General features: G+C 39.4%; 1 protein-coding gene across 2 annotated transcripts in view; it reads left to right on the forward strand.

Annotated features, from left to right (window-relative positions):
- Window positions 1-27,865, forward strand: part of CNTNAP2 (contactin associated protein 2) — a 758,846-nt gene that overhangs the window by 453,640 nt on the left and 277,341 nt on the right. For both annotated transcript variants that reach the window (XM_090136789.1, XM_090136788.1), the window contains one exon: window positions 20,951-21,122. In XM_090136789.1, coding sequence (XP_089992915.1) covers window positions 20,951-21,122 — 172 coding nt within the window. The remainder of the gene's footprint in view (window positions 1-20,950; window positions 21,123-27,865) is intronic.

The raw sequence follows: 27,865 nt of genomic DNA on the forward strand, positions 1-27,865 counted from the left end.
TTATGCAAAGGCTGGAAAATCTGTCTCAAAAGATAGGGCTGCCCAGCTTGGCAAGAAAACTGAAATAGAGAAAAGGTCTCTGAAATGTGCATAGTGGTGCATTGTTTACTGATCTGGCAACAGTATTATCTCTGAGAAGATGTTCTTAAATAGTTATAGAAGACTAATTTTTTTTTTTTTTTCCATAAGAAAAAATTATCAGTGAAATCTTTATTCCAAGTAAGCTGACAACTATCAGAACATAACTGACTGGCAATTCAATGGTAATGGCTCTGCACTGATGGAGGTAGAGCCACTTTCATCAGCTCTTCCTCCAACTGTGCATCCACCTCCATGGGCTCTTCGTTGCTCTCAGGTGAACCCACTTCCATTGACTTGATGATGTGGAACCTCTGTATCACCTTCCACTTCTTGTTTGGAGGATAATTCACCCTGCCTCCTTGAAAATTCACTACTTGCCTGTCTTACAGGAGGATAAATTGGCACTGGCCTCTTCTGCTCAGTGGTTGAAGTTCTGTCCACAGTGCCCTGATATACATAGGGCTCAAATAGTAGATAGTGATATGACTGGTGACGTCACGAGGCCATGGCAATGGGATTCTAATCTCATAGTGATCAGAATATGGCAGTGTTGGGATTTGGGGCCTGTCAGTGGATATTTGCCCCAGTTTTGAAGGAGGTGGAAGGGCAAATGAAGGGCCTTTTTCTTGGGGATGGCTCCATTGTGACATTTTGCTTGCTAAAGAGAATGGCTTCCCACTGGGCATAGGGGCCTCCAGGATCTTCAGCCCCCTCTTCATCCCATGTATGGGTTCCCTTCAATGGAACCTCCACGGGCCATGAGGTCAAGGGGTCTCTGCTATCCAACAACCATCTGTCCAGCTGCCTGCAGGTGGAACCACCTTTATACAGGGACACTACTGTCACTGGTGCAGAACTAGTTGCAAAGCCAAGTGAAGGACTGAACCACAGTTAATCAGTTGGAAGGGGTACAGTTGCCAGGCAGGTCTACAAATTCCATAATTAAAGACATGGAGATTAATCCTGGTAAAAAGTCAGAGCTCTGGGAGATCACAGCCAGCTTTGTTCTGTGACCAGATGTAATATACTCAAACAGGTAAATATCATGCCTGATCATGGTGCTATCAGGTACTTAGCAGGATGTGATAAGGTTTACAGGATGTCTCTAGCAGTGTGGGATGTTCTGTATGAGCACATCCATTTCCAGACAGGTTTTCATGTTTGATGTCTCTGCAGATTTCTAGACTGGTACTAGTGTACTGTTAATTTCTATCTTAGCTCAGCTAAGAAACCAAGAGTGTTTGGGAAAAATAATACACATGAAAGAATGGCTTCTGTCACAAGATTTAGCTTAGTCATGACACACTGAGTGGTTTCACTTTAAAATTGTTTCGAGCCCCACTGATGGGGGCCACTGCAGTGAGTAGGCCATTCCAGTGCTTGAGTACACACTCTGTGAAAAAAATCATAGAATGATAGAATCATTTGAGTTGGAAGGGACATTTAAAGCTCATCTAGTCCAACTCCCCTGCAATAAACAGGGATATCTACAGCTAAATCTGTTTGCTCAGGGCCTGGTCCAACCTGATCTTGAATGTCTCCAGGAATGGGGCATCCACCACATCTTTGGGTAAACTGTTTCAGAGCTTCACCACCGTTACTGTAAAAATTTGTTTTCCTTATAATCCAGTCTAAATTTTCCCTCTTTTAGTTTGAAACAATTTCTCCTTGTCCTATCAGAATAGACCCTGCTAAAGAAAATGTCCCCTTTTTCTTATAGCTCTCCTTTAAATACTGAAAGGCCACTTATCAGCTCTCCCCAGAATACATGGGTCTCCTCTAGGCTAAACAGTCACAGATCTCTCAGCATGTCCTTATAGGTATGGAAGAGTAGCGTGGTTTGGATGGTACTTACTTGACAGGTGTTATAGTTGGAAAGATTATCGTGGTGAAAAAGAAACCATCAAAGTACATAAGCTCACCCATACTCTAGACTCATGGTGGAAAACTCCAAAAAAAAGGGATCTCCAGGAAGAGATCCTCCCCCAGTGGTAGTCAGCAATTAAATGGGGTCTTCTGGTCACACAGCTGAATTGCCTTCACGGCTGACCCAGTCCTTGCCTCAGGTGATCAATCAGTGGTTCCGGCCATGACTGAACAGTTCCCATACACTCCACCCCTTTACAGCACGAACCAACAATCAAGTTAGCTAGAGGGTGAGCCTTCCCTTATACAGAGATCCAACACACCACAGTGCTTATAAAATTGTCTGTTGGGATGCAGGTTGACACAGTGTAAGATGAGTGATGATCAGTATATGGTTGAGGTTCACGCTCTCTCATAAGCCAGTGGCTGGTGGTGCTACTGGAAGCATGCAATCATGTGGTGCAGGTCCATCCTGTTTCATCTGTCCCACACAGACCATCACCAGGTGTCATGCATGATCTGACTGTAACACTGGAATGCCTCAATGGCATTTCATTTCTTCCAGTGATCCTAGAGACTTAAAGTCTCATGGGAAGTAATACAGATGTTTCAGGGGTACCAGGAGGGGAAGGTCTACTCTCCGGGACAAGATACAGGCCGTATTTCTATCCTGGGTCAACACTTCGGCTTGTACTGGGGCATGCACTGGCTGCATGTACCATACCTTCTAGCCAGATATCTGTGGCTGCATAACTATATGAGGCACCAAAGGAAGTGTCCTGATCTGCCATAGGGTCATGATGGGGGTCCCTTTAGCAATGAAGATCGGAGTATTGACCACAATATCAGTAGACCACGTACCTATTACTGGACAGACTGTTGAGCCTTCCACCTCCAAAAATCTCCCCCGAGGTGCAAGTAGACCTCACCACTTCGATCCTTCCTGCACCTTCCAAGGCCATTTCATTCTATGGGTACCTGGATCTAAATTCTCAGGGGCAGGGAGCAGATTAGTTTAATTGCCAGTTTGGGGTCTTACCTGATGATCAGTGCCCGTAATTTGGATTCTAAGCGGGGAGATCCATGTTGTCTGTAGCATCTTCAGGGCACAGGTCTGCCATCTCCGGGTCTTCCATTCAGGAGATTTTGTATAATCTCTTCGTCCAACCCTGCAGCAACTGAAAGTCTGTCTTCACGGCAGCCTTAAGAATACCGTTATAACATTCAATGAGGCCTGCCCCCATTGGATTATATGGCAGGTGGAATCGCCATTCGATGTTATTTTCTTCTGCCCAGTGCTGTATTGTTGCACCAGTAAAATGAGTCCCTTGGTCACTCTCAATGACTTGAGGTGTCCTGTAGGCAGCCATCAACTTGGTGAGTGCCTTGGTGGTATATGTCTGGTTCGCTTTCAGTGCAGGATAGGCCTGCATTAGCCCACTTGCAGTGTTGACACAAGTCAGGGCATATCTCGCCCCCTCAGACCAAGGGAGGAGCCCAGTGTAATCGATGTGCCATTGCTGGAGAGGATTGTGTCCTCTAGCAAGATGGGCTGTTGTTTCAGGCAATGATCTCGGTCTCATCTTAGAGCAAGTGTCACAGTCTTGGCATGACTGGGCAATGTCAGATAGTTGTATGGGCAGTCCCCATGCTTTAGCAGCTGCCCACATTGTCTTTTGTCCAGCATGCTGCAGCTTCTGATGTAACCAGCGGGCAATGTTCTCAGATGGTGAATTCTTAATCCATCAAACTTGGGCCAGTGTGTTGGCTTCATCATTTCCTGGTGACTGTAGGGGTTGGTGACCAGAGACGTGGTAGACACGTACAGTCCTGTGTTTAACTGCATTCCATATGTCTAACCACATGTCTTTGCCCCAGATGGGTCAGGCATGGATAGTCCATTCCTGGATGGCCCACTGTACAACCCAAAGAGTGAGCCCCTGGTACAGAGCCGAACTATCTGTGCAGATCATCAGGTTGCCATCACCGGGTTCTTTGGTTATAACCATCCATATGGCTCGCAGTTCTGCCCATTAGCTACACTGACCATCCGCATCTTCAAACCAGATCATTTCAGTCAAGGGATTGTATACTACTGTTCTCCACTGGCTCATGACGCCTTTGCTGTACCCGTCTCTGTATGTGGCATTTTAAGGAATAGGATATTTTCTTTCCTGAACGGGACTCTTCAGGAACAACTGATACTTCTTCTGGTGTATCACTGCGTTACGTCACTGGGCCTGGGATCTTCTGTAGTTCTTTTGGCGATGAAGACAGACTACTCCCCTGGCCAAGATAGGTGACCCATCGTGCCTAGGCTACACTGCAGCCCTGAATCGGGGGGTTGGTTTTAACTATGATCTCAGCTGCTTGAGTTATCCACTCTACCACCTGTAATGTGGAATAAGCTGCCAATAGCTGCTTTTCAATCATACTGTATCTTTCTTCTGCTCCATGCCAGACCTGAGACCAGAATCCAGTTAGGGTCCAAAAAGAACTCTGGTGTTGCCACAAGCCCCAGCCAAAGCTATCCTGAGTGACATGAAAGTCCAACCCAGCTGGGGAGGTAGGATCAAATATACCCAATGCCTGGGCTTGTTTTACTGCCAGCTTTTCCTGTTGGAAAGCCTTGTGTTCTGTTCTCCTCTATTCCCATAGTTGCCCCTTTTTTGTGAGTCTGTATAATTGTCTCAGCAGCTGTGCTAAATGAGGTATAAAGGAACGCCAATATTTCAATATACCTAAAATCTCCTGTGGCTGCTTTGGAGTTGTCAGGACCATGAATGCCTGAACCTTATCTATTACAGCACTGGGTAGTATTTTGGTCTTTTCTAACCAAACCTGCAGGAATTTCATGGACAGGCCTGGACCTTGCACCTTCTGAGGATTTATAGTCCATCCTCTTTCTTGCAGACAGATAATGAGTCTGCTGCCTACTGCCTCCAGTGAATTAGATAACAACAGGAGATCATTAGTATAAAATATAAGTTAACATTATTAGGTTTTCTCCATTTAGCTAAGTCACGTTCCACTATCTTATGGCAATACGTTGGCGAATACACTTTTGGCAGAACCTGTAAGGTCCACTGCCTGCCTCCCTGTGTAAACGCTAACTGGTCTTGCAATTCTTCAGCAATTGGAACACTGAAGAATGCATTTGCCAAGTCTAATACACAATGGTAGTTTTTTATTTCCCTACTCAATATGTCCATTAAGGAGGCAATATTGGGTATGGCTGCATGAATAGGTGGCATGACCTTGGTTAATTCTCTATAATTTACTGTCATTCTCCATGTTCCATCCAACTTTCACACTGACCATATGGACAAATCATATGAGCTATGTGCAAGTCTTACAATGCCAACTTTTTCTAATTCTTGCACCACCCTTGATATTTCATCTTGCCCTCCCAGGAGTCTATATTGTCTCCAATTAGTAATCCGGCACAGTTTTGGCAGCCTAGTAGGCTCATGCTTCACATGACCTCTCAATATTGGCTGTAGAGCCTGGACACTAATGCACCTCTGTCGAAGTCTGAACTCTCCCACAGTCGACTCTGGGACAACTACTACAGCCAGATCTACAAAATGCCCAAGATGCACTCTGGAACTGGGGCAATAGACACTTTATAGTCTCGGGGCAGGAGATGCCCAAGCCCCACTTTCAACCATGTCTGGGTAACTGGAATGGTCTATCCTCCAAAGCCACCGATCATCACTCTATCTCCATTAAATTTGGTCAAATTCCCACTTTTCTGCACCTGTATCAACCAATGCCATGACCCTTTGAATATTCTTTTGGGACCAAGAAAGTATCAACTCAACATAGCACCTCTGGTCTCGTCTGGAGGCCCTAGGGGAACTAACATCCCCCGTCATACCACAGACTATCCTATGGCTAGGTATTTTACCTCAGGTGGTTCAGGCATCATGGCAATTTTTTCATTGTCTTTCAACTGCTTCCATAGCTGAAGGAGGACATGATTGGGCTGGCAATAAGTTTACTAGCTCTCTGTCTTTGAAACCCAAACTGCATTCTCCTTTACTTGAATGGAGGGCTGAAATTTTCACATATGGGCAATGTGTGTGATGAGACTAACTGTAAATTTATAAAAATTATTTTCCAGAATATTATGAAATTTGAAAAGTCAGCTGTCTCCATTGTCTTGTAATGTGAAACTCTAGAATTTCTGTTCTTCGTCATTGCTTTCCTTATGAAACTGGTAAAAATTTATCTGCTGCTTTGTCAGTCTGCATGAAAACCAAGCTGTAAATTCAGCGGTTACTTAGGGATACCCAAATCCTTTATCTTTCTCACATTTCCACATTCTCATGATTTACTTAATTTTATCTTGCAAACTAGGCTAGGAAGCCATTTTAAGCTACCAAGAGACAGCACCAAACTTGTTCCTTGTTTACGTGTTCTACAAATGAGTTTTCTTCATTGTCTGAGACTGGTAAGGAATGTCCCAAATCATAATGAGGCAGTCAGTATCACTTTTTGTGTTTTATATCTTAAAGCATTTCTTTGGAGCTATTTGCCTTTGAATGGGTAGGCCCAGGAGTGTTAACTGGCACAGGCTTGACCACTTTGGACTATAAGTAAAAGTTTGTACTGTTATCTTTAGTCATCGTCAACTGACCAGCACAACCTTAGACAACCCAACACTATTGAATATCAGCTCTTGACACCATGACATTGCTGGAAAGAGGAGTGGTGAACCACCTTGTATGTCTGTCTGTTTCTCTTTCCTCATTTTCTATTTTTCTCTTAATCTTTTATTCTTTTACTCTTTGTAGTAGCTGTTGCCTAATATTGTATTACCTGTAATGTTTATTAATTGTAACTAGCAAATTACTGAATTTTACCTCCAAATAGGAGATTGGTTGTTTTTAAGAAAGTTCTCAATAAATTGATGGGTGTTACTCCTCCGAGTCTTAAATGACTCCATTGTTGTAGTGACCTCTGCTGAGTAGGGGAGGCGCAGCTCAAGAGATAGGAAAAGATTCACATCCCTCAAAATCTACTTTCCTTCCTCCAAGTCCACTGAGTGGGATGAGACACATCATGAATAAGGGCAGGGGGTTTGTAAAGTCTTTTTATACCATTCTCTTAATCTGATTTGCTGTTGAATCAATATACTATGTTCTGATGGCAAGCTTGTATTCCCAAATGCATAATGCTTTTAAATTATTACAGGCACTAAAGATGTAATGACTTATTACAGTCTGTCATCCACCCTTCGGTAGTGCATGTGTTCTTTATTGTACTCATGGTATTCACTTTTTTCTCACATCTGCCATACATTCATTGCCCTAATGAACAAAGTAAATATTTTGCACTATAGTACAAGGTGATAAAATATATCTCATAGTCGGAATGAAGTAAATAACTCAATACTAGATGGATCTTTACTCTCTAATTATTCCAGAACTGAGATTTTTTTTGTGTGTTTTGGTCTTAAATCTCAGCTATTCACGTCCATTAAAAAAATGGCCTAAAAGCCTTCTCCTTTTACTTATAAAATATTTTTCTGCAATCAGTTCCTCTATTCAGGGAATATAAAATCTACTACATTATGGAATCTGTCTGTCCAATGATGCAGCTGGTATAAATAAAAACATAATTCACAGCATGCAACAGTATGACATTTTTTTTTACCAGTCTTTCCTTCTTTAAAGCAGTTTCAAGGTCATTGTTCCACTAACAAATTTGCTCTAAAACAACATGTTTGTAGTAAAAGCCTGAGTACAACTGTATGACAAAAATTGATTTCTAAGGGAGAGAAGGGAGAGCATCACATACTTTATAACTGCACTAAAATTATATTGAACTGGGACAGAACTCATATCCCAGATTAGAACTTTTTAGGAAAGACTCACCAAAAGTCAGCAGTTTATTTCTCCCCACAAAGAAGTTTAGATTTTTGAAAGATAAATGTTTTGTAATGTATGATGTCAACTATAGCACAGATTTCTTTGGCTTACCATCCAAAGTAGGTGAGATTTACACAAGAATTCCCTGTTCTACTTCTTGCCAAGGCAGAAAATGCAGAAAATGACTTTAATCAACTTTGCTAAACTTACTCTGCTCCATTATTTTGAGTTGGAGGGCTCATGGGAAAACAAGCTTAGAACTCAACAGAAGGGAAGAAAAGTTCAGGTATCAGTAAGGAGGAAATAAAAAGGAAAGAGGGAACAAATATTAAAACAAGATAAAGTGAGGATAAAGGAATCATACGAAGTACAGGGATCCTGAACAATAGCAGTTATGCAATTCAAGGCTTAAATACTTCAGAGCTTTGTAAATAAATAAGAGCCATGAGTTAGCATGAGACAACTGCAATTAAACTAGTAGAATTTGGTGTGTCAACATACAATGTTTAAAAATCTTAGCTATGTTTGTGACTTTATCTGACTCTACAGAACAGATTTCACACATAAAATCAATAAGGCAGTATCATCCAGGCCAAAGTACATGCCATGTACATGGACTGCTTCAGGTGTGATTAACTTTGGTGAATTAATATGTGCTAACATTGATCTACAACTAGGTTCACCAGAATGTAACCATCATGTGGTGGTTTTGCCATTCCATTGCTGTCAAATCTTGTTATAAGAATTGATTTCCCCTTCTGCTTTTGTCCCACTTGCCATTTCAGCTATACTGAAAGAGAGAATTCCCTCAAGCTCTGTTCTACTAGCTTTATCCAACTCTTCCCTTCAGCAGCTAGGCTGTCGGGCTCCTCTTTGACCTTAGTGTTTGCATGCAGAATCTTGGACTGAAAATAATAATATTTAGTGATCTTGAGTAATTATATACCATGACTGGGCTGATATCCACTGAAACTCAGTTTTAATTTTTCTCACTGATATTTGGATATCATGGTTAGAAAGCTCTTAGCAACGCTCCAACAAATAGAACAATCCTGCAGTGGAAGTCCATGACTTGGAAGTGTTGGGGAGGGAGTAAATTAAACCACATGAAACCATGTGGTGAGCTATGGCTGAAGGGTTAAAACATCCAAAATGTCACTGAGCAAATGTTACAGTTATTGCGAAACACCCAGCACCCTTTCTGAAAAGGAAGGAAGGAAAGGCAGAGACTTTACAAGAGCAGGAATTTGTTTTTTGTTTCATCTCATTCGTGGGCAGTCCTTCGGTATGGGGGAGTCTGTCTTTAAACATAGGAGCCATAGGATTTTCTAAGGTGAAGAGTTGTCAAAGCATGAATGCAATCAACTACAATCTCATAGGATACTAATTCACATTTAAGCACTTTAAAAGTCCGAGTCTTAAGTCTTGACTGAATAACTACCCGTTCGTTCATTAAGTAGGTATAAACAGACAAGAAGCTTTAGCTTGGTGATTCTGAATTCACACTTTCTAGAAATTACTTTGTACGTTTTTATATACCGTACTATTATTTATTTATTTATTGTATGGAATAATTTAATGAACAGAAGTACTTTGTTTTAAATGCGATGTATTTTTTAGTTCAGTGATGAGCATGTAATGCTGTTGCACTTTCTTAGATTGCACAACACATTTATTAATGAACTTAGAGATGATACAGAATCATAGACAACAAAACTGATACTGCTGTATTAAATTTGATGTGGATATCACTTTAAAATTAAGTTCATTACCGGTAATAGAATGATCCATTTGCAGGCCTCCAGCTGCAGACTTAGAGGTGACAGGTCATTTAGAAAGAAATTTACTGATGGTCTTACTTCCCCTCCTTTTTAACCATGGGTATTATAAGTTCATTGTATTGACCCTAATAGGTTTGCTTTCAAAATATTTTACTCTGAAGATTTTAAGATGTACTCTAACATACGTCAGCCTGCAGCTAACCTAAGCAAGTGAACTAAAAGAAGATGTAACATATTTATCTGTGCAGGTATTTTGTATGTTTGTCCTGGGCCTGCAGATCTTAATATAAGCAATAACATCAAATGCACACTATGGAAGGATGTACATGATGCTCTTCACTGTAGGTGCTTCACTGTTCCACAGGATCTCTCAGAAATTTTTATCTCAATTAAGGATGCATTAACAGCAGGCATTCCAATCCAGCTTGCAAATGGCTTTGCATGTTCTAGCTGGAAAAGTTTGTGCAAGCGACAGAAGCTTGTTTTCTTCACACAACCACCCCAGCAGATGTATCTGAGGGCTGTCTCACCCAGACTCAGCAGGGTGTTCTTCTCCGCTTTGCTGGGCCCCTAAAGCAGAATTATTAGGCAAGTCACAATAGCTCTAGCACTGAGTTGAGGGAAGGCTCAGCCAGCTCTGTCCAGTCTGATGGAAAGGAATAGCAGCCATTATCTTTTATCTATTACTGCTTTTCAAACATCTCATCACAGTGTTGTATCCACTTGCAACAAAGTCCCTGAAGCAGCTGGTTACCTTATATCTTTTTCATCCCACTGATCCAGGCTCTCAGAATGGGCGCTAGGAATGTGGTGATGTGAGAACCTGCTGACTAACTGCCCAAGGACTCCATTATGCCGAAGTATCACCTCTCCCTGCAGAGTGCTTGAGATTCTGCAGCATGGACTAAAATGGCCTGGATGTTATCATGGGATCATCCCCTTCCTGGAGGTGTTCAGGAAGAGTGCAGATGTGGCACTGAGGAACATGGAGAACAGAGAGCCTGACAGCAAGGAGCATGTTCTCAGAAGTTTTTTGGATTTCTCTGTGCCATTGAAATCAATGGGCATTGGGCACCTCATTGCCTTTGTGGATGCAGATCGGACCTAGCCCTCACACAATCAAGGGGCATCTTACAATGTGTACTTCCACAGCAGTCACACAAGAAGTGAGAGAACACATCCATAGCCATCTGCGAGGTCAGCTGCTGGAAATTTGTGCATTATGGCAGCTAGAGATTGAGCAAGTGAAGGAAACCAGAACAGGACTTCTTGTGCTTTCTCTGTCCCCATGATGTGTCTCTGATGGATTTATTGCTCCGTCAAACCCCCAAAAATGACTGTTGAGGACCCCAGAAGCCCATTGGACCCATTCTAGGTCTGCTACACACTTATAATAGGAACCACGCTATCCAGCCTAGGAAATCAGAGCAGAGAGATTTCCAACCCAAGCCTTGAGCACACACACTTCTCTTAAATAGCCCTAGTCTATAGTTCAGCTGACCATCAATATCTTCAGAAAGCATAAATAGAAACATGACTGACAGCTACTTTGTCCCCATGTCTAGGAAATCTCCTGCTAAAATAGACTCGGAAAGAAGCCAACTGAAAGTAAAATGATAAAGAAGGAAGCACAAAAGATTGCTGGTACTTAATAGAAATTTACATCATAAAGGCCATTTCAGGCTCCAGTGTCTCAGAGACAAGCTTTCATTTGGGACCGACTTCAGTTTCATGTTAATTTGCTGTAGTTACAGCTACCTAAGTGGATTTGTGATGCCAAGCCCTTCATTTCTTGATGATAATTTTTAAAAGCTATTATTGGCCCATTTGGTTTGAAAGCTTGCTGTAGCTCGAGGAAGCTGGGCAGATGTCTGCTCTGCAGCGCGGGCAAGACAAACTCTTTTGACCTTTCATAGCCATGATGGATGTGAGGATAACAAGGACAAATCTTCAGACTTCAGACCTATTTGGGGTTTGAAGCTCCATGCCATTTGAAAGTTGATGAAGGCTGGTTTGCTCCCAGAATTGCCACAGTTCTTGTGGAGAGATACGTAAATAAATGACTTGCCGGCTGAAAGAAAGGGAACATTCAAAGCCTTTTGAAGTGTGAGATGGTTAAGTTGAGGTTGGACTTGATGATCTTGAAGGTCGTTTCCAACCTGAGCAATTCTATGATTCTATGATTCTATGATCCTCAGCATTGCTGTTCTTTACCATGATGCTATCTCTGACCACTTCACCTCCTTGTGGGTCTCAAGACTTCTTCCTTCACTTGGATGGCTTATAGCAGTGGCTAAGAGAAGTGAATGCAGCCGGCCCCACTCTTCATCATCTTGGCAGTCATCCCAACATGGGATTTGGTTAGACTTAGTCCAGCCAAGACAGAAATGACACGAATGATCTACGAGCAGGATCTTGACCTGCTTTCATTCACCTTGTAATTGCAACAGCACTATGTTCATTTTTATCTCTCTGCATGCTCAGATGACTGCAGAGAGATGTTTTATCTCTACAGTTTTTGAACACCACCACATTTCTGGGAGAAGAATGAGAACTGAATATAACATCATGAGAAACTACTGCAGCTTGATTTTTCTCATTCTCGATGCAGTGACACATGTCCAGAGCCAGAGAAGCAGCAAAGTATTCATCACATTTACTCACTCTGAACCATCCCTTTTGTACTCCCATCCAGTTCAAATGCATTATATGCATAGTAGTGATAAAATGGATAGACTTTTTTTGAGAAGTGTAGTCCATATATTATGTGACCTGAGAACAAAGATGAGCTATATGTGCATTTCCTCTTACCTGGTACAGTCCACCAGACACTGTGGTCTATATGAGACTTGCAGATGAGTTTAAAAATAGCAAAGATAGCAAAGATACAATAATTGTATGCTCAGCCTTTATTTTTATAAATGAAACATTGAAGACAAAAGTAAAGATGATTTTCTTAGGAAAATTGAAGACTTAAGAAGTCAGTGATTATCTTTTGAAATGCACAGAAGACTTATCATTCCTGCTCTAGTTTGCATTCCTGTGCCACGCCAAGTGGGGAGACTCTAAAGTTGTGATTATTTTCAGGACAGTTCATGCCTGTTACTAGACATGGATCCAACTGTCTTGGCAAACTTAGTCCTAGTATTCCCTTATACAGAACTATGACTTCAATTAAACAGGTGAAACTGTTGGAACTTAAAGTTTAGTCATGTGTTCCTTCAAATACTTCCTTGTTTACTGTTTTTGAGCATTTCCATAGCTTTACAAATTTGCAATGCAATGAAAATAAAAATATGTTTTAGCTCCAGCCATTCATAATTCCAGAAGGCTGTGTTGCTATTCTGCAACACCTGAACAGACTAGAGGGCTGGGCAGAGAGGAGCCTGGTGAGGTACAAAAAGAGCAAGTGTAGACTCCAATGCCTGGGGAGGAATAACTGTATGCATCAATACAAGTTAGGATAGATCTATCCAACCTCCAACCCACTGCCCACAGGTGGCTCAGTGCAGCCTGACAAGCAGTGTAGCCCCTGCCCCTCACCATCGTGATGGGAGCTCTTCCTTGGCTACTGGCCCAGTCTGGCCACAGGTGCTATCCATCACTCAGCAACAACCACACATCAGTATGCTATTAACAGTGTCAACTGAAACCAGGACATGGGAGGGCTCAGAGCATCACTAACTCAAATTATGGCAAATAGTTTTAGGTATTTTGGTTAAACATAATACTGTAAACAGTGAAAAACAAGTAGCCATGCTTTCTGTTTTGATAAGGGAGTTTGAGACTAGGTTTCAAGCTTGCTGGGAAAAAAAAGTTAATTTTCTGGTATACCTGTGATTCTGTCTTCAGTTCATATTTTAAAAATTGCAGTTAATTTATGTAATGTAAATAGTGTCTAGTATCCAACTCAATGTTTCTTCACCAGACTTTCATAAGACCTCACTTACCAGAGGAAAAACATCCCTTACTTCACCATCCCACCTTATTCACATCACTGCCCTCTGGCAGTATATATTTGCAAACTACTTTTGAGGATGAAGCACAGGAAGAATAAATTTATCTCTGAACACCTCAAGAACACAAAAAGAATTGCAACCACTTTGATCAAATCAGGCTGACATACTGTTCTCACAAAACTGAGGTCAAATAACCCAGTCAATACCCAGTCAAATAACCCCATCAGTTTCTGTTGCCCTCTTTTTTGTTTTAATAAAATGCATTAAAAATTAAGTTATTTTACTTACGTATGTAAACTATTATATAGTTTACAAGAACTGCTCCAAAAGTAATGCCTCCTACGTTATTATGGTAGGCCATGACATCAGATGTTAATAGTGTAAGAGTGGAGGCTGAACCTCCCTGACAACATTCCATTACATTGTGTTGCCGTGTGACAGATGGCAACAGAGGGGCTGTCTAACAAAATGGCATCTGACACAGAAGTGTATATGAAGCAAAGGTAGTTAATTGAATTCCTCCATTGAGGAAAAACTCATTGGTATTCATTCACTGCTGAACCTTTTTTTTTTTTTTTTTTTTTTTTTTTTTTTTTGAGACCAAACAGTAGATGTGAACACAGCGAGGTGATGGGTGGTACACTTCTACAGTGGTGATAGTGGGTCACCTCCACTCCTGCAGATTTTTGTAAGTATAGCATGCAGGCTCTTGTTCATTGCTGGTGAAAATGAATAGCTAACACTGGTTGTAAGGCATAAAATAGAGGCACGTAGCTGCCTCTAACTGGCTTTTGGATAACCTAAGAAAGGCTTTAGCTATAATCTGATACTAAGAAAAGAAGAATTTACCCTACTCCAAAAACTAGGGTTCACTGGAACATTCCCCAGAGGACAAAATCTCCAAGTAGAGGTACTCTTGGCTGCCAGCCCTTAAATGAGTCAACCTCCTGTCATGCAGGTGAATTGCTTGCCACATATATCCAGATGCTCAATCACTAGTTTGGGCTGTGACCTAATTGTTCCTAGTAGTGATGATTATGTTGAAATATAGAATTTTGTAGTTGAAAATTTGTCCTATCAGGTACTGTTATGCTCTTTGTATCTGTTGTAGTTTCCATAGAAATAAATAGGAGGTATTATTTCTGATACAGCCTCAAATATATGGCTCAAGACAATTCTTTGCTCAGTGTGGCCTAGCAAGTCAAAAGATTCAAAACCCTTGTGTTAGGGGCTGATCTACTTGAAAAGACCTCTACAGAGAAGGGCCTAAACGTCCTGGTGGACAACAGGTAGGCTATGAGCCAGCCCTTGTGGCCAAGAAGCCTAATGGTATTCTGAGGTGCATAATATATTTAAAAAAGTGTGGCTAGCAGGTCAAGGAAAACAATCCTTTGTCTTTAATCTGCCCTGGTGGGGCCATATCTGGAATGGTGTACTCAATTCTGGACTACCAATTTCAAAAAAAGACAGGTATCCCCTAGAAAGGGTTCAGTGGAAGTCAACAAAGATTATAAAGGGCCTGGAGAATCTTCCATGTGAGAAAAGCGAGAGACCTGGGACTCTTCCTTCTGAAGAAGAGAAGGCTGAGAGGGGATCTCATACTTTTATTTTTAAATAACTTAAGAGTGTGATTAAAGTTAATGGTGCTGGACTTCTTTTCTCAGTGATGTGTGTCAATAGAACAAGGGAAATTGGAACACAGGAAGTTCCATACTAAGATGAAGAATTTCTTTACTTTTTGAGTGACCTAGCACTGGAACAGGCTGCCTGGAGATGTTGTAGATTCTCCTTCCTTGGACATATTCAAGATCCATCTGAACATATACCTATGTGACTTGCTGTAGGGAACTTCATTTAGTAGGAATGTTGGACTCAGTGATATCCAGATATACCTTCCAACCCCTACAATTCTTTGATCACTTATACAGTCTGTTTAATTTATTTCTTGCTTCTTGAGCAGTAAAATTCTAGTTTTGTAAAGTTATTGCCTGTGTTCTACTTCATACTAAAGACACTGTTCTAATTCCATTGTGTGAAAGTGTTAGGTGAATGTAGGTGGGTAGGTGCAGGTATGAAACACCAGTTGCATCTTCAAAATAACATCATCAATATACATAGGATTTGTGGTGTTTTGTTTTGTTTTGTTTTGTTTTTTGCTTTTTTTTTTTTTTTTGTGGGTAAAAAAGATAATCATCTTCTAATGATGTATAGAAAGTTAAGGATCACTTGGCTCTTCAGTGGTGTTACACTGTTGCTTTCTAGAGAAATAATTTTTCCTTCTCTTCATTCTGGATAGCAAAGACCTAGGGTGTATAGCTGAAAAACCATGCAGATAAAAATCACTGTCAGATCCGAGTTAAATACGTGCCAGATAATGCCTCACAAATTATCATTGTTGAGCAGTTAAAAATTGAACCTCTCTTTAAAAAAACCTAGTACAAGATACTATTCTTAGGCCAGATCTCAGAAACAGCTGGTGCATTAGATGTTTATTCTCTTTTGATTATATTCATTATTATATTACTAGTACAATTCTTCCTTACACTTCTGTTCTTATAGTTTTCTTGCTATAATCTTACTCAGGCAATTAGAAGAGAAGCGTAATGAATCTTGACTTTGGCAAAGAAATACTTTTTTTTCTCTTTTTAGGTATTTTATTAAATATATTATGATTTTTATTGTATTTAATACATTAAAATTGCATAGAAAATTGCATGGGTCCAACAGCATGAAAAAGTAGAATGATAATTCTAATGGAAAATAGTATGAATGAAAACGGTAGATTTTAAAATTTTAGGTTGTTTGAACTTAGACCTGTAGCTGTTTTTAGTTTGGAATGACAGAGTGACATCCTGGAAAAAAATTTCCTTGTACTCTGGCTGAAGTTAAGATTCAATCCATATCCAACCTTTGCAGAATAATCCGTATTTTGGGGGGCTTGAAATATGGAAAAAACAAAAACAAAACAAAACAAAACAAAAACTGGTAAGTTTCAGATTTAGTAGAGGAAGAAAGGCAGAAGGATGTCAAAATTTCAAAATAATGCAGTTTAAGGTGTATTTAGCAGTTTGAATTGTATAAATTGCAATGTATTAGTAGTTCATAAATGTACATTTTTCTTGTCTGCAAGAAATTCCTTCCCAGTAACAGCATTGCTATCAAGCTTTTTTATAGAATTTCATTTAAAATTTGACTCAGTGTAGGAAGAATCAGCAAGTGAATCATCCCTCTGTAACAGAAAGCTCGAAGGGAAAAGCATTATTGTGCATTGAAATAACAATTACAATCCATGGGATCTCTTACTGATTTAAACACAGCCTTGCCCTTACTGACTTGTACTGGAGTTATCTAGTGTCTAAATCTTTGGCTCCACCAAAATTACTAGGTATACTTAATAGACTGAAAACAACATTTCTATTATATATACAGTTAATCTTGTTGCTTATATGAGTTAGTATGCCACTGTTAACTTAAAAATTAAGCTAAAGGTAAAAATAAGAACCCAATGAGGTGTTTTCTTTTTATAACACGATACTTATTAACTGCATTTTGTGAAAGCTATTGCAGCAATATTAAAGAACAAAAAAAAATAACTATTAAGGAAGGCTGTTTGTGAGAGCAAAGGAAGTGTATGGTTGAAAATAGTTGTGTGTTTCCTTATCCCATGGATAGGGAAATGTTTTCTAAAATTAGCTCCTTGTAGGATTTCTAAAATGGTCTCATTTTTATTAGCTATATGTTATGTTAATAGAATACTAAAATGCCTTGATTCACAATTAGCCTCAACATTTATGCAATGAGTTATACTGCTGCTTAAAAATAACCCTTTTCCAATTCCTTACTGAAACAACAATGGTAGATAGGCAAATAAAGAGATATGAGTAAATAAATCACACTGTTTATCCATCGGTACTGCAAGGGAACTATTGAATCACAGCCTAAACCTCTGATTGATCACCTGAGGCAAGCAATGAGTCAGTCATGGGAGCACGAGTGAACGCAATTCAGCTGTGTGACTGGAAGGGATGGAGCCTGGCTCTACCTCTCCCAGACCCCATTTAAGGGCTGACTGCCTCTGAGGAAGGATCTCTATTTGGAGATTGCTCTTTTTGAAGTTTTTTTTGCAAGCCCAGGATGTAGGTAAGCTTTTCCATTCATTTCTGATATCCCTTTCCAACATGATAATCTTTCCAGCTATGCACTCTCTGAAGACCAGCCTAAATTCTTTGTATATTTGCCAATTATACATCTGTATACTCATTGATTATACAGGAATATATAGCAGAATTCAGAATCCTCAACTAATCAGTCTTGAAGTAGAAGCAGTAGCACTTCCAGCTTCTCTAGCTTACAACAGTCAGTCATACAGATAAACTGGCAAACTTATTTGGTCAATGTGTATCTTAATCCTATTTTGGTGTAGACTTCAGGTGTGACTATTTTAGTAATATCTGCCGCGCTACGCAGTCTCAACTTGCAGTTGCTTCTTTCTGCCCTCCATTCATTGCTCTCTCTGTGAAGCCAGTCCAATGCTTTGTATGGCACTCTGTAAATTGTATTCAGGAGCAGAATTTAGAATGGTGTTCATTCCTTCTTCCTGCTGATGTTATTATCGGGTTGTTTTTGGCCTTCAGTTCTGCTATCTGTTATTGTAATAGCAGTTTCCATGCTATTGAAGAGAGTGGTAAAGCATTGAATTGAATTGAATATGAAAGTGAAAGAATGAATAGTAGCTATACAATTTGTCTTAGCTACCCAAATAAATTTCTGTGAACTGTTTCCCTTGTCAAGAACTGCATGGCCTGTTATCATCGTAACAAAAAGTCTGCAAAATCATTATGTATTTTTCAGACTTTTTACCATCTTTCTGAATAAACATATGATAGCCCATAGTTTTGCAGAGCGTTTCTAGCATTTTACCCTGACTTAGCCACCTTACTTCAGAAAAGCAAATGATGATGTCAATCCAGGCATATATACAGACTGGAAGGAATGGTCCTTGAGAGCAGCCCTACAGAGAAGGACTTGTGGGTCTTGATGGATGAAAAGCTTAACATGAGCCAGCAGGGTGCTCTTGCAAATGGTTTCTTGGGCTCCATCAGAAGAGGGGTGGCCAGCAGGGACAGGGAGGCAATTGTCCCCCTCTACTCTGCTCTTGTGAGGACTCATCTGGAGTACTGTGTCCAGGTCTGGAGCCCCCATACAAGAAAGACAGAAAAGAAAGCTGCAGGGTGACCTCACTGCAGTATTTTGGTACCTTAAGGGAGACTACAAACAGGAGGGGAATCAACTCTTTGAAAGGGTAGATAACAGCAGGATAAGGGGAAATGGTTTGAAGTTGAGGGAGGGAAGATTTAGGTTGGATGTCAGGGGGAAGTTCTTTACAGAGAGAGTGGTGAGGTTTTGGAACAGGCTGCCCAGAGAGACTGTGGATGCCCTGGCCCTGGAGGTGTCCAAGGCCAGATTGGATGGGGCCCTGGGCAGTCTGGTCTAGTATTAAATGTGGAGGGTGGTGGCTGTGCCTGTGGCAGGGTTGTTGGAGCTTGATGATCCTTGGTCCCTTCCAACCCTAGCCGTTCTGTGATTCTATGACCCCATAATCAACATCTGTAATTTTAATGAACTGCTAGAACTGGTAATGATTCAGATCCTTCTACTTCATGAAATTCACAGATTTGATGAGAATTTGCAGGACATATCTATTTTTCTGTCTTTTGCATATAAGTTTTCTTGATGCCAGATGCAATGGTATTTCATCAAACATAAGTTACTGGTGTTAATTACATCTTTTATTGATTTTATAAGTATCTCTTCTTTTCCAGTCATCACTGGGGCACCATCAGTAGCTAGACCATATAGATTGGCAAAGGTTAAATTTCTTTAATATAGTTTTTACTGCTTTATACAAATTTAGTTGTACCTTTCATGGCACCAAAGAAGCCATTTCCTCAGTGTCACTGTATTTGTTATCAGTACCTCTAATGAAATTTGCAAGATGAGCTATATCTGTAGCATCAGTATTTTCATGTATTGCCAGAGCATAAAATTTGAAATTATCAGTTTTACTCTCCAAATCTACTGAAAAAGATGTGTTCTGATAAAGAAACATACGTTTCCACGTTTTTCCATACGTTGCTTAACAAACTCACAGTGAGGAAATTGTTTTGATTTTTTTTTGCAGTCAGATTTGCTATTAACATAACTTGTTTTTAAAATGGAGTCTGAGTTTTAACTTTCTAAAAATATTTGGTTGAGGAGACTGACTTCTATCAGTTCTGCTATTTTGTCTTTACAAAGAATTTCTAGTACGCATTGAATTTGGCAGCATGTTTTTTGTATGTAGTGTCTTTTTGAACTGTAATCTTTGAAAACTAACATAATTTCCTTGCAAACCAATCACTGTGCAGTATTACTTGTCTTCAGTGTATTGTGCCCTCCCAGTGTCCAGGGCCAGGTCGTATTGCTTGGCAGGGCAGAGCTGCCAATGTGATGACACAGCAGTAAAAGGCTTGCACTTCAGTTCAAGTTGAGCTGTGTTGCATGAAGCCCATGGGACTTGGATTGAACATGCCTGTCAGCCCGTCTCTCTTCTTTCCTACTCTTTATGTAAATATTCTGTTTAGATGAATGTACTGAGGCCATCTATTGTTAAACAATTGTGAGTAATGGATAAGGCACTGCACTGTCTTTTCCAGGATATTTTTCTCAGGTAAATTGATACATTCAACTATAAAGGACGTTCAGCTAAGCAATGGTATATATACATGTTCTCCATTTCCCTATTCTTTCACCTGGGTCAAGAATCTAATTCATTCTCATCTTTCTTAAGAAACCTTCATGAAATTAGCATATAAATGAACACGTTCAGAGCAAAAATGAAAATTTTAAACATTGTTCTCAGATTTTTTCAGAAATAGGCATGGAATTCAGAGCTAGTTCTAGGTTTGTAGAAAGTTTTGAGCACAAGTATTGTATAGGAAGATTTCTTCTGCAGAAATCTGAACTGGGATGATGTTTCATGAAATATGTGACAGAAATATACTGAGAAATTGCAATGTGATCCTTAAAATATGCTAAAAAGATTAATCTTTTCTCAATTTCCTTAAACTGATTTTAAAATGAGAATTAATTAGAAATAGTGATATGGGGATGGGAGAGAAGAAAAGTAGCAGAAGACTAATGGAAGAATCATCAGCTATACTGTATAAATTCTTGCAAGTAGTTCCAGTGACTTAATAGCATAGCAATGAAATCTAGTAACTGTACCCCATTTTGCCTTTTTTCTCTTGTCTAGAAAACATCTCTTTTCCAGTAAAAAAAAAAAAAAAAAAATCTGCCTTGATTATCAGTATGTGAAATTAATGCTATTCCTTCTGCTGCATTCCAGGGTTTCCTCTACAGATGAATGACTCGGATCACTCTCTATTTCACCATTCGTTTCAAGGATGCATGCAGTTTATTCATGTGGATGATCAGCTGGTGGATTTGCAAGCAGTGGAGCAGGGCCAGCTGGGAAGCTTTGCCAATGTCAGCATTGACATGTGTGCCATTATTGACAGGTAAGTCACAGAATCACTAATATTCTAATACTGACGCACATTCTACATATTCTGGAAGTATACAGAGTATAAAGAGATGTTTAGATGATAAAGATGATGGCTTTAGGTTTCTGGCCAGCATGGGTTCATGAAGGGCAACCAACCTGATCTCCTTCTATGATCTAGTGACCCATCTGGTAGATGAAGAAAAGGCTGTTGATATAGTCTATCTAGACTTCAGCAAAGCCTTTAACACTGTCTCCCACAGTATTCTCCTGCAAAAGTTGACAGCCCATGGCTTGGACAAGTACAGGCTTGGCTGGATAAGGAAGTGGCTGGAAGGCCAGGCCCAGAGAGTGGTAGTGAATGGAGCTAAATGCAGCTGGCAACATGTCACGAGTGGTGCTTTCCAGGGGTCGGTGCTGGAGCCTGTCCTCTTTGATTGATGACCTGGATGAGGGCATTGACTGCACCCTTAGTAGATTTGCGGATGACACCAAGTTGGCTGGGAGTGTTGATATGCCTGGGGTAGTGAGGCCCTACTGAGGGATCTGGAAAGCTGGGCTGCAGCCAATGGTGTTTGGCCTTGTTGAACCTCATCCCATGTCCTGCACTTTGGCCACAACAACCCCAGGTAATACTACAGGCTTGGGGTGGAATAGCTGGAAGACTGTATAGAGGAAATGAACCTGGCGGTATTGATTGATGCTTGGCTGCACATGAGCCAGCAGTGTGCCTGGGTGGCCAAGAAGGCTTGTATCAGAAACAGTCTTGCCAGCAGGAACAGGGAAGCGATTGCCTCCCTGTACTCAGCTCTGGTGAGGCTGCAACTCGAGTACTGTGTCCAGTTTTGGGACCCTCACTGCAAGAAAGACATTGAGGCCCTGGAGCATGTTTAGAGAAGGGCAACAAAGCTGGTGAGGGGTCTGGAGCACAGGTCTTATGAGGAGCAGCTGAGGGAGTTGGGATTGTTCAATCTGGAGAAGAGGAGGCTCAGGGGAGATGTTATTGCTCTTTATAACTACCTGAAGGGGGGGTTGTCCTCTTCTCTTGTGTAACTGGTGATAGGACTAGAGGTAATGACTTCAAGCTGCGCCAGTGGAGATCTAGGCTGGATGTTACGAAATACTACTTCTCTGAAAGAGTGGTCAGGCACTGGAATGGGCTGCCCAAGGAGGTGGTGGAGTCACCTGGAGGTGTTCAAGGAACGGTTAGATTTTTTTGTTGAGGGACATGGTTTATTGAGGACTATTGGTGATAGGTGGATGGTTGGACTGGATGATCTTGCGGATCTTTTCCAACCTTGGTGATTCTGTGGATTTTGCAGTTCTTGGAGGGAGATTTCATCTTCAGTTCCTACTTTTTCAGACAGAGGGAGTGAAAAGTGATTGTAAGCCAAATTCAATTCATGTCATGACTGTCTTTAATAGAGAAAACTATTCAGAAGTCACATGTTTTATAAGTTTCTTAAATAGATATTATAGTAATCATTTTGCAGCCAGAAGTTGTTTTGTGGATCCATTGCCTTCTAGTATCAATGAATTCCTCAGAGAACTAAAATAAGTGTGTGCAGACTTGCACAAGTTTCCAGGTAATAAATGCATAAACTTGATTGAAATAATGCCTAGTTGTTCTGGTTTGTTTGTGTTTTCCTGTTTTATTTCCCACCAATCTGAGAAAAATAATTTAGAAGTAACTCAATAATTGCAAAATCTTAATACAGTAGCAGGCTTTTGCTTTGAGATTTACTTACTAATCTTGTGCTGACTTCTATTTCTTCTAATTTACAAGGTCTTGTTATTTAGCAAATCTAAAACTATTAACTGCAGTGTATTAGGACAGACAGGGAAGGAGTAAGTGACTCTTCTCAAGCTTCTCATGATAATTACCTAAGTTTTAAATAATTGCATGTCTGCTGGAAAGTTGAACATGGATTTTTTTGTAATTTTCTTTTGAAAAAAGCAAGGATCACAGGACTGAAGAATTCTAGAATAATTTAGGTTACAAGAAGCATCAGGAGTTCATGTGGTCCAACTTTTACTCAAAGTGAGGCCAATTCCAAAACTGCAACACGTTGCTCAGGGTCATTTCCAGTCAAATGATAAGTATCTCCAGTGGTGGGAATTCCACAAATCATCTGACTCTGAATATCCTCAGCAAATGCCATAACCATGAATATTCCTCCTTTCTTCTCCTTTTCTTGAGGTTTTAATTGCTGAGTATGATGTCATATGAGATAAAAGCCTTTGGTCAGTCCTCTCCCTGTATTTTGCCCATCCCCAGTTTACACTGGGAGAGAGGGTTCTGTGGAAGGAGAACCTCATTTCTGTGCAAGCCCTATTCAACAGTGGCCAAAATAGTGATGTATTCCAAAGTGCTTTAGCCACAACATCAACTGTACCGGCTGCCATTGAAGGACTTTAACTACATAACTTCATCCTAGTCAGAATGGGTACTGCAGTTTAAGGTTGAAGAGTGTCCTTTGTGGAGTGGCAGTGACATGGTTTTGGCATGTCAAGGACTCTTCGGATTGTTGCTTCTCATGGACGTGTTGAGAGTTGAAAATCATAGTGAAAAGGGGTAATGGATGAAGGGCTGAAGTGAAAGAGAAGAATATGTTGTCTCCTACCATACTAATGTTAGAAAGGACTCATGTTGTTAGTATTCGATAATTTGAATCTTATTTTGAATCTTTGGTGTTTTTTTTTTTTTTTTGGAAATAGACTTAGAAGAAATTATGTGAAGGTACATTTAATTTAGTCTCTGCTTTTTCCCCAAGTGAATAAACTTAAGCTCAAGGAGTAGTTTGTATTGATCCTGCTTAGTCTAGTAGACACTAGCATTAACTCCATTGTCAAATTGAAGCTAGTTGGAATTAGCCTTTTCAATGTATTAGTGTTACTAAAAATACCTGACAGTGGTTTTACTACAGTCAGAGAAATGCATTGTAATTTTGGAAAAATAGAAGCTTCCTATATGTCAAGCACTTTACTTTCAAACTGAAGTTCATGTACATACTTCCTTATACAATATATGCTATATTTAAGTATCTCATATATTGTAGTACAATGATACATGCTAAATATGAGGAATACATTGTGATGCATTGAACTGTTAATGTATTTTACATACTTAATATGCATTTTATAATTTTACATAACAAAAATAGACAATGTATTTGTAATATGGCGTAATAAGCAATATTTTTCAGATATCTACATATATTTTCTTTATATACAAAGTATTCCACGTTTTTTCTGCCACCTTTAAATTTGCTGTACACCTTTATATATACTAAGTATATATAAATGCATAATTGATGTAAAAGTACATGTAAACAATAAATACAACTACTATAAAAAAATTTTATATATATAACTAAAATTCAAAGCATGTCTTCTATGCTTTCTATATACTAGCAGGTCATGTGACAAGCAGAGTAACAATTCTGTGATCAGTGGAAATTAGGAGAGTGTGCCTATAAACTTACAGTTCTTTTTTTTATAAGAATTGAGATGCCACCTGGCTTGTTGCATTCCCGTGATCAATTTTATTTCTTTGTAGTTTGCACTTCAAGAGCAACTCTTACTGAGAAGTAGTGGTGTCAGGCTTGAAAATAAAACTGGATTTTATAGTCTACCTTATTTCAAGTGAGATTTTTACAATGACTCTTTTAACAATATGTCATTACGTATAACTTTATTTATTGTATATTTAGCTAAGTGCCACGTGTGTTATAACTTATCTTCATTACCTCTGAATGAGGAGGATATTTATGCCTGTGATACTGAGATCCTCCTGCTTTTTTGAAAGAACAATTGTTTCACTCTGTATCAGGATGAATTCATTCTTCATCAATATCAGAAATAATTCATTCTTCATCAATATGGAAATGGCTTTCATAGCCACATTTTTATGAAGACACCCACTAGGCAGAAAGATAAGCTGTCACACTAAATTATTCTTATTGCAGACCTCTCCCCCATTTGCTTGGAGGAAAAAAAAACCATGAAGTTGGGAATGATGGAAATTTTCATGATTAACCAGAATGGATAGGGGACAATTTTATCTAATATATGATGAAAGGTACTCAGCGTGATGAGTTCTTGTGCTGCATCAGTCTGGAGGTAACTGATCCTGAAGACGCAAATTCTCCCAGCTCAATATGGAAAAGATTTCTGCATTTCAGTTTTCTGTTTAAGATGCAGGAAGAATGGTTACATTAGTGTTGCGCTTATACTTGGGAAAGAGAGATGCTGATCAAATGTTTTGTTTTATTATTATTATTTTTAGTCCTCTCCCCTCAGATGCTTTGCTATTACATCTAGACTTACAGACTGAGGTCTTACTAACAGGGAACATTGATGCTAAAGGGCGTTCTCTTTTTACCACTGGCCAAACTGTACAAGTGCTGTGTGTGTGTATACATATATATAGTTAGTTAGTCAAAATACTACCGAGGGGGGGGGGGAAGAAGTCCCTCCATCTGTACCTTGACTTTAATTGTATTAGCATTGGAAGTTGTATTGTTCTCACAATGATCAACATGCTGTACTGCTTGTGGCAGAACAAGTCTTTGTTACATCTCTTTTACATTAACAGAGTTGTTACAGTCCAAATGGTACAGTTGTACTTAAGGATTTTAACAGTGGGCATTGAAAGAGAATTGTTAATAACCAACTTTATCAGAGCTTCAGAGAATTGTTAAACTCACCTGATCTGGTTATGGCTAAAGTAGAGTTCTCAGGATCATAAGGAGGAGGCACTAAAATGATTTCAAAATAGTGCCCAGTATGTTTCTGTAAGCTATGTAGGATTTATGCAACTTTAAAGAAAAACTGTTGGTGTACAATGCTTGGCTTGTTCTGTATCACATTGAAATGAATTAGATACTAATTTTCTGATTTCATGTTAAAGTTAATGCAAGAAGCCAGACGTGGCAGTGCATTTATGGGTGGTGATTATTGCTCACCTCTGTATGACAAAATGTCAGTGTTCTGCTCTAATCCTGTGTAGATATATTGTCTATACCATGTGATTGCTAATCAAAATCTGAAATAATTCCTTAAATTAACTGAGTACTTCAAGCATGCTAATGTGTAAAAATGGCCACAGTGTAACCAGAGATAAAACAGGGAGGTTTTTTGAAATTAGAGATCATTTCAGTCTTAAAATTCTTTACTTTTAGCTTTTTAAAGTTCAAGTTTCTGATCTTCTCCTCTGTTTACAAGCTCTCTCTGCCAGTTCAGTGGTGAAGCAGTCAGTGAGGAAGAAGAAATTTTCCATCTGCATGAGAAGGAAAATTTCTTCATGCAGTTCTGCATGAGAAACACAATATACAAATATTCAGGCTTGCAACTGGACCTGCTTTACAGTTGATCTGTTCCCAAGACAATTCCACAAAACTAAAGTGAAACAGGACAAGAGAAGAATTGAATCCATATCATGGTTTCAGCCTATCTTCCCATCAGAAGGGATGTGCCTATGCACTTCCCACAAACCCTCTCCATCTCCCTTCTTCTCTTTGAAACTGTATGTACCTCTATATGTGGAAATACTTTCTGATATGGAAATGATTTGAAAATACTAAAGCTTTTAATAGGATCACTTCAAATGCATTTAATTCATGATCCATTTCCAGAAAAGCAAATCAACAGACATAGGTGATGACTCAAGTAGCAGTGATGATGCTTTTAATACCTATGTACCACAGTACCACAATTGCCATATTTAACACAGTTCAGTATGCAGCTAGAAGGTTACTTGCTCTACGGAAATGGCCAAAAATAAGAGATTTTAACTGTGTTCCCTCTTGACATTTTATCTTAGTTTTCTTCAATATTTTTTAATTGTGGAAAAAATGTCCATTCTAACACATCAAAAATGAGAAATGCCAGTGAAGTGAATGAACTGAGTTTTCCCATATGTTCACAGACTTTCTCCCTTTCATGAAGTTGGAAAAATTTGGATAAGTGTAGGTAATTAGCCTTCATCCCACTTAACTGATAATTTTTAGCTTGCAAAATTGGATGAAGACTGAGGTAAATGAGAATTAAAATTCATTATCTTGTAGAGATAAAATGCAGATATACATTGCTTGATTTAAGATGCTTATACAGCAGTTTGGTATCCTCAAGAGATTGACCGTGCCTTCTAATTATCCTTAATTAGAAGGGAGTTTTGAAGTTAGTGAAATATATGCAGATTTATTAAATAATACTTTGGGCCTACAGGCTAGTCAAGTGAATTGCTATGAGCTGGCTTTAGTGCTTCAAATAAATTATGTTTAGCGATTCCATGTGTTTTGGTAATCATAATAGTCTTTATAGTAAACTTTTCTCAGAAAGGTATTTTTCATTTGATTCTTTTTTTTTTTTTGTCTAAGATAATACTATTCCCTTGTTATAATGCACATGTAAGGGTATGACTTATGCAGAAAGTATAGGAATGATTTTTTACTAAGTGCTTATTTCATTATTTGACCTACTTAGTAAAGTTATGAAATTTCTTGTGACAATTTTTTTTTTCCAGAGATTTAGGATTCATCACTTTATCTGAAGATAGGTCAGTGGAATACATTGAAGTAGTACTGATTAAATGTTAAAAGGTGTTAACATAGAATTTGAAACAGAAACGGTATTGAGTTACTGTCACTAGTTCTAAAAAGTCATAATGGTAGTCATTATGGAATACTTGAGGGAACACTGAACGTACATTAACTCTGTGGAATAAGCTGTGAAAAGAGGAATGATTTCAGAATGTTT

This window comes from Phasianus colchicus, chromosome 3 (genome assembly GCF_987193195.1).
Source record: "Phasianus colchicus chromosome 3, bPhaCol1.hap1.1, whole genome shotgun sequence".
Classification (NCBI taxonomy): Eukaryota; Metazoa; Chordata; class Aves; order Galliformes; family Phasianidae; genus Phasianus; species Phasianus colchicus.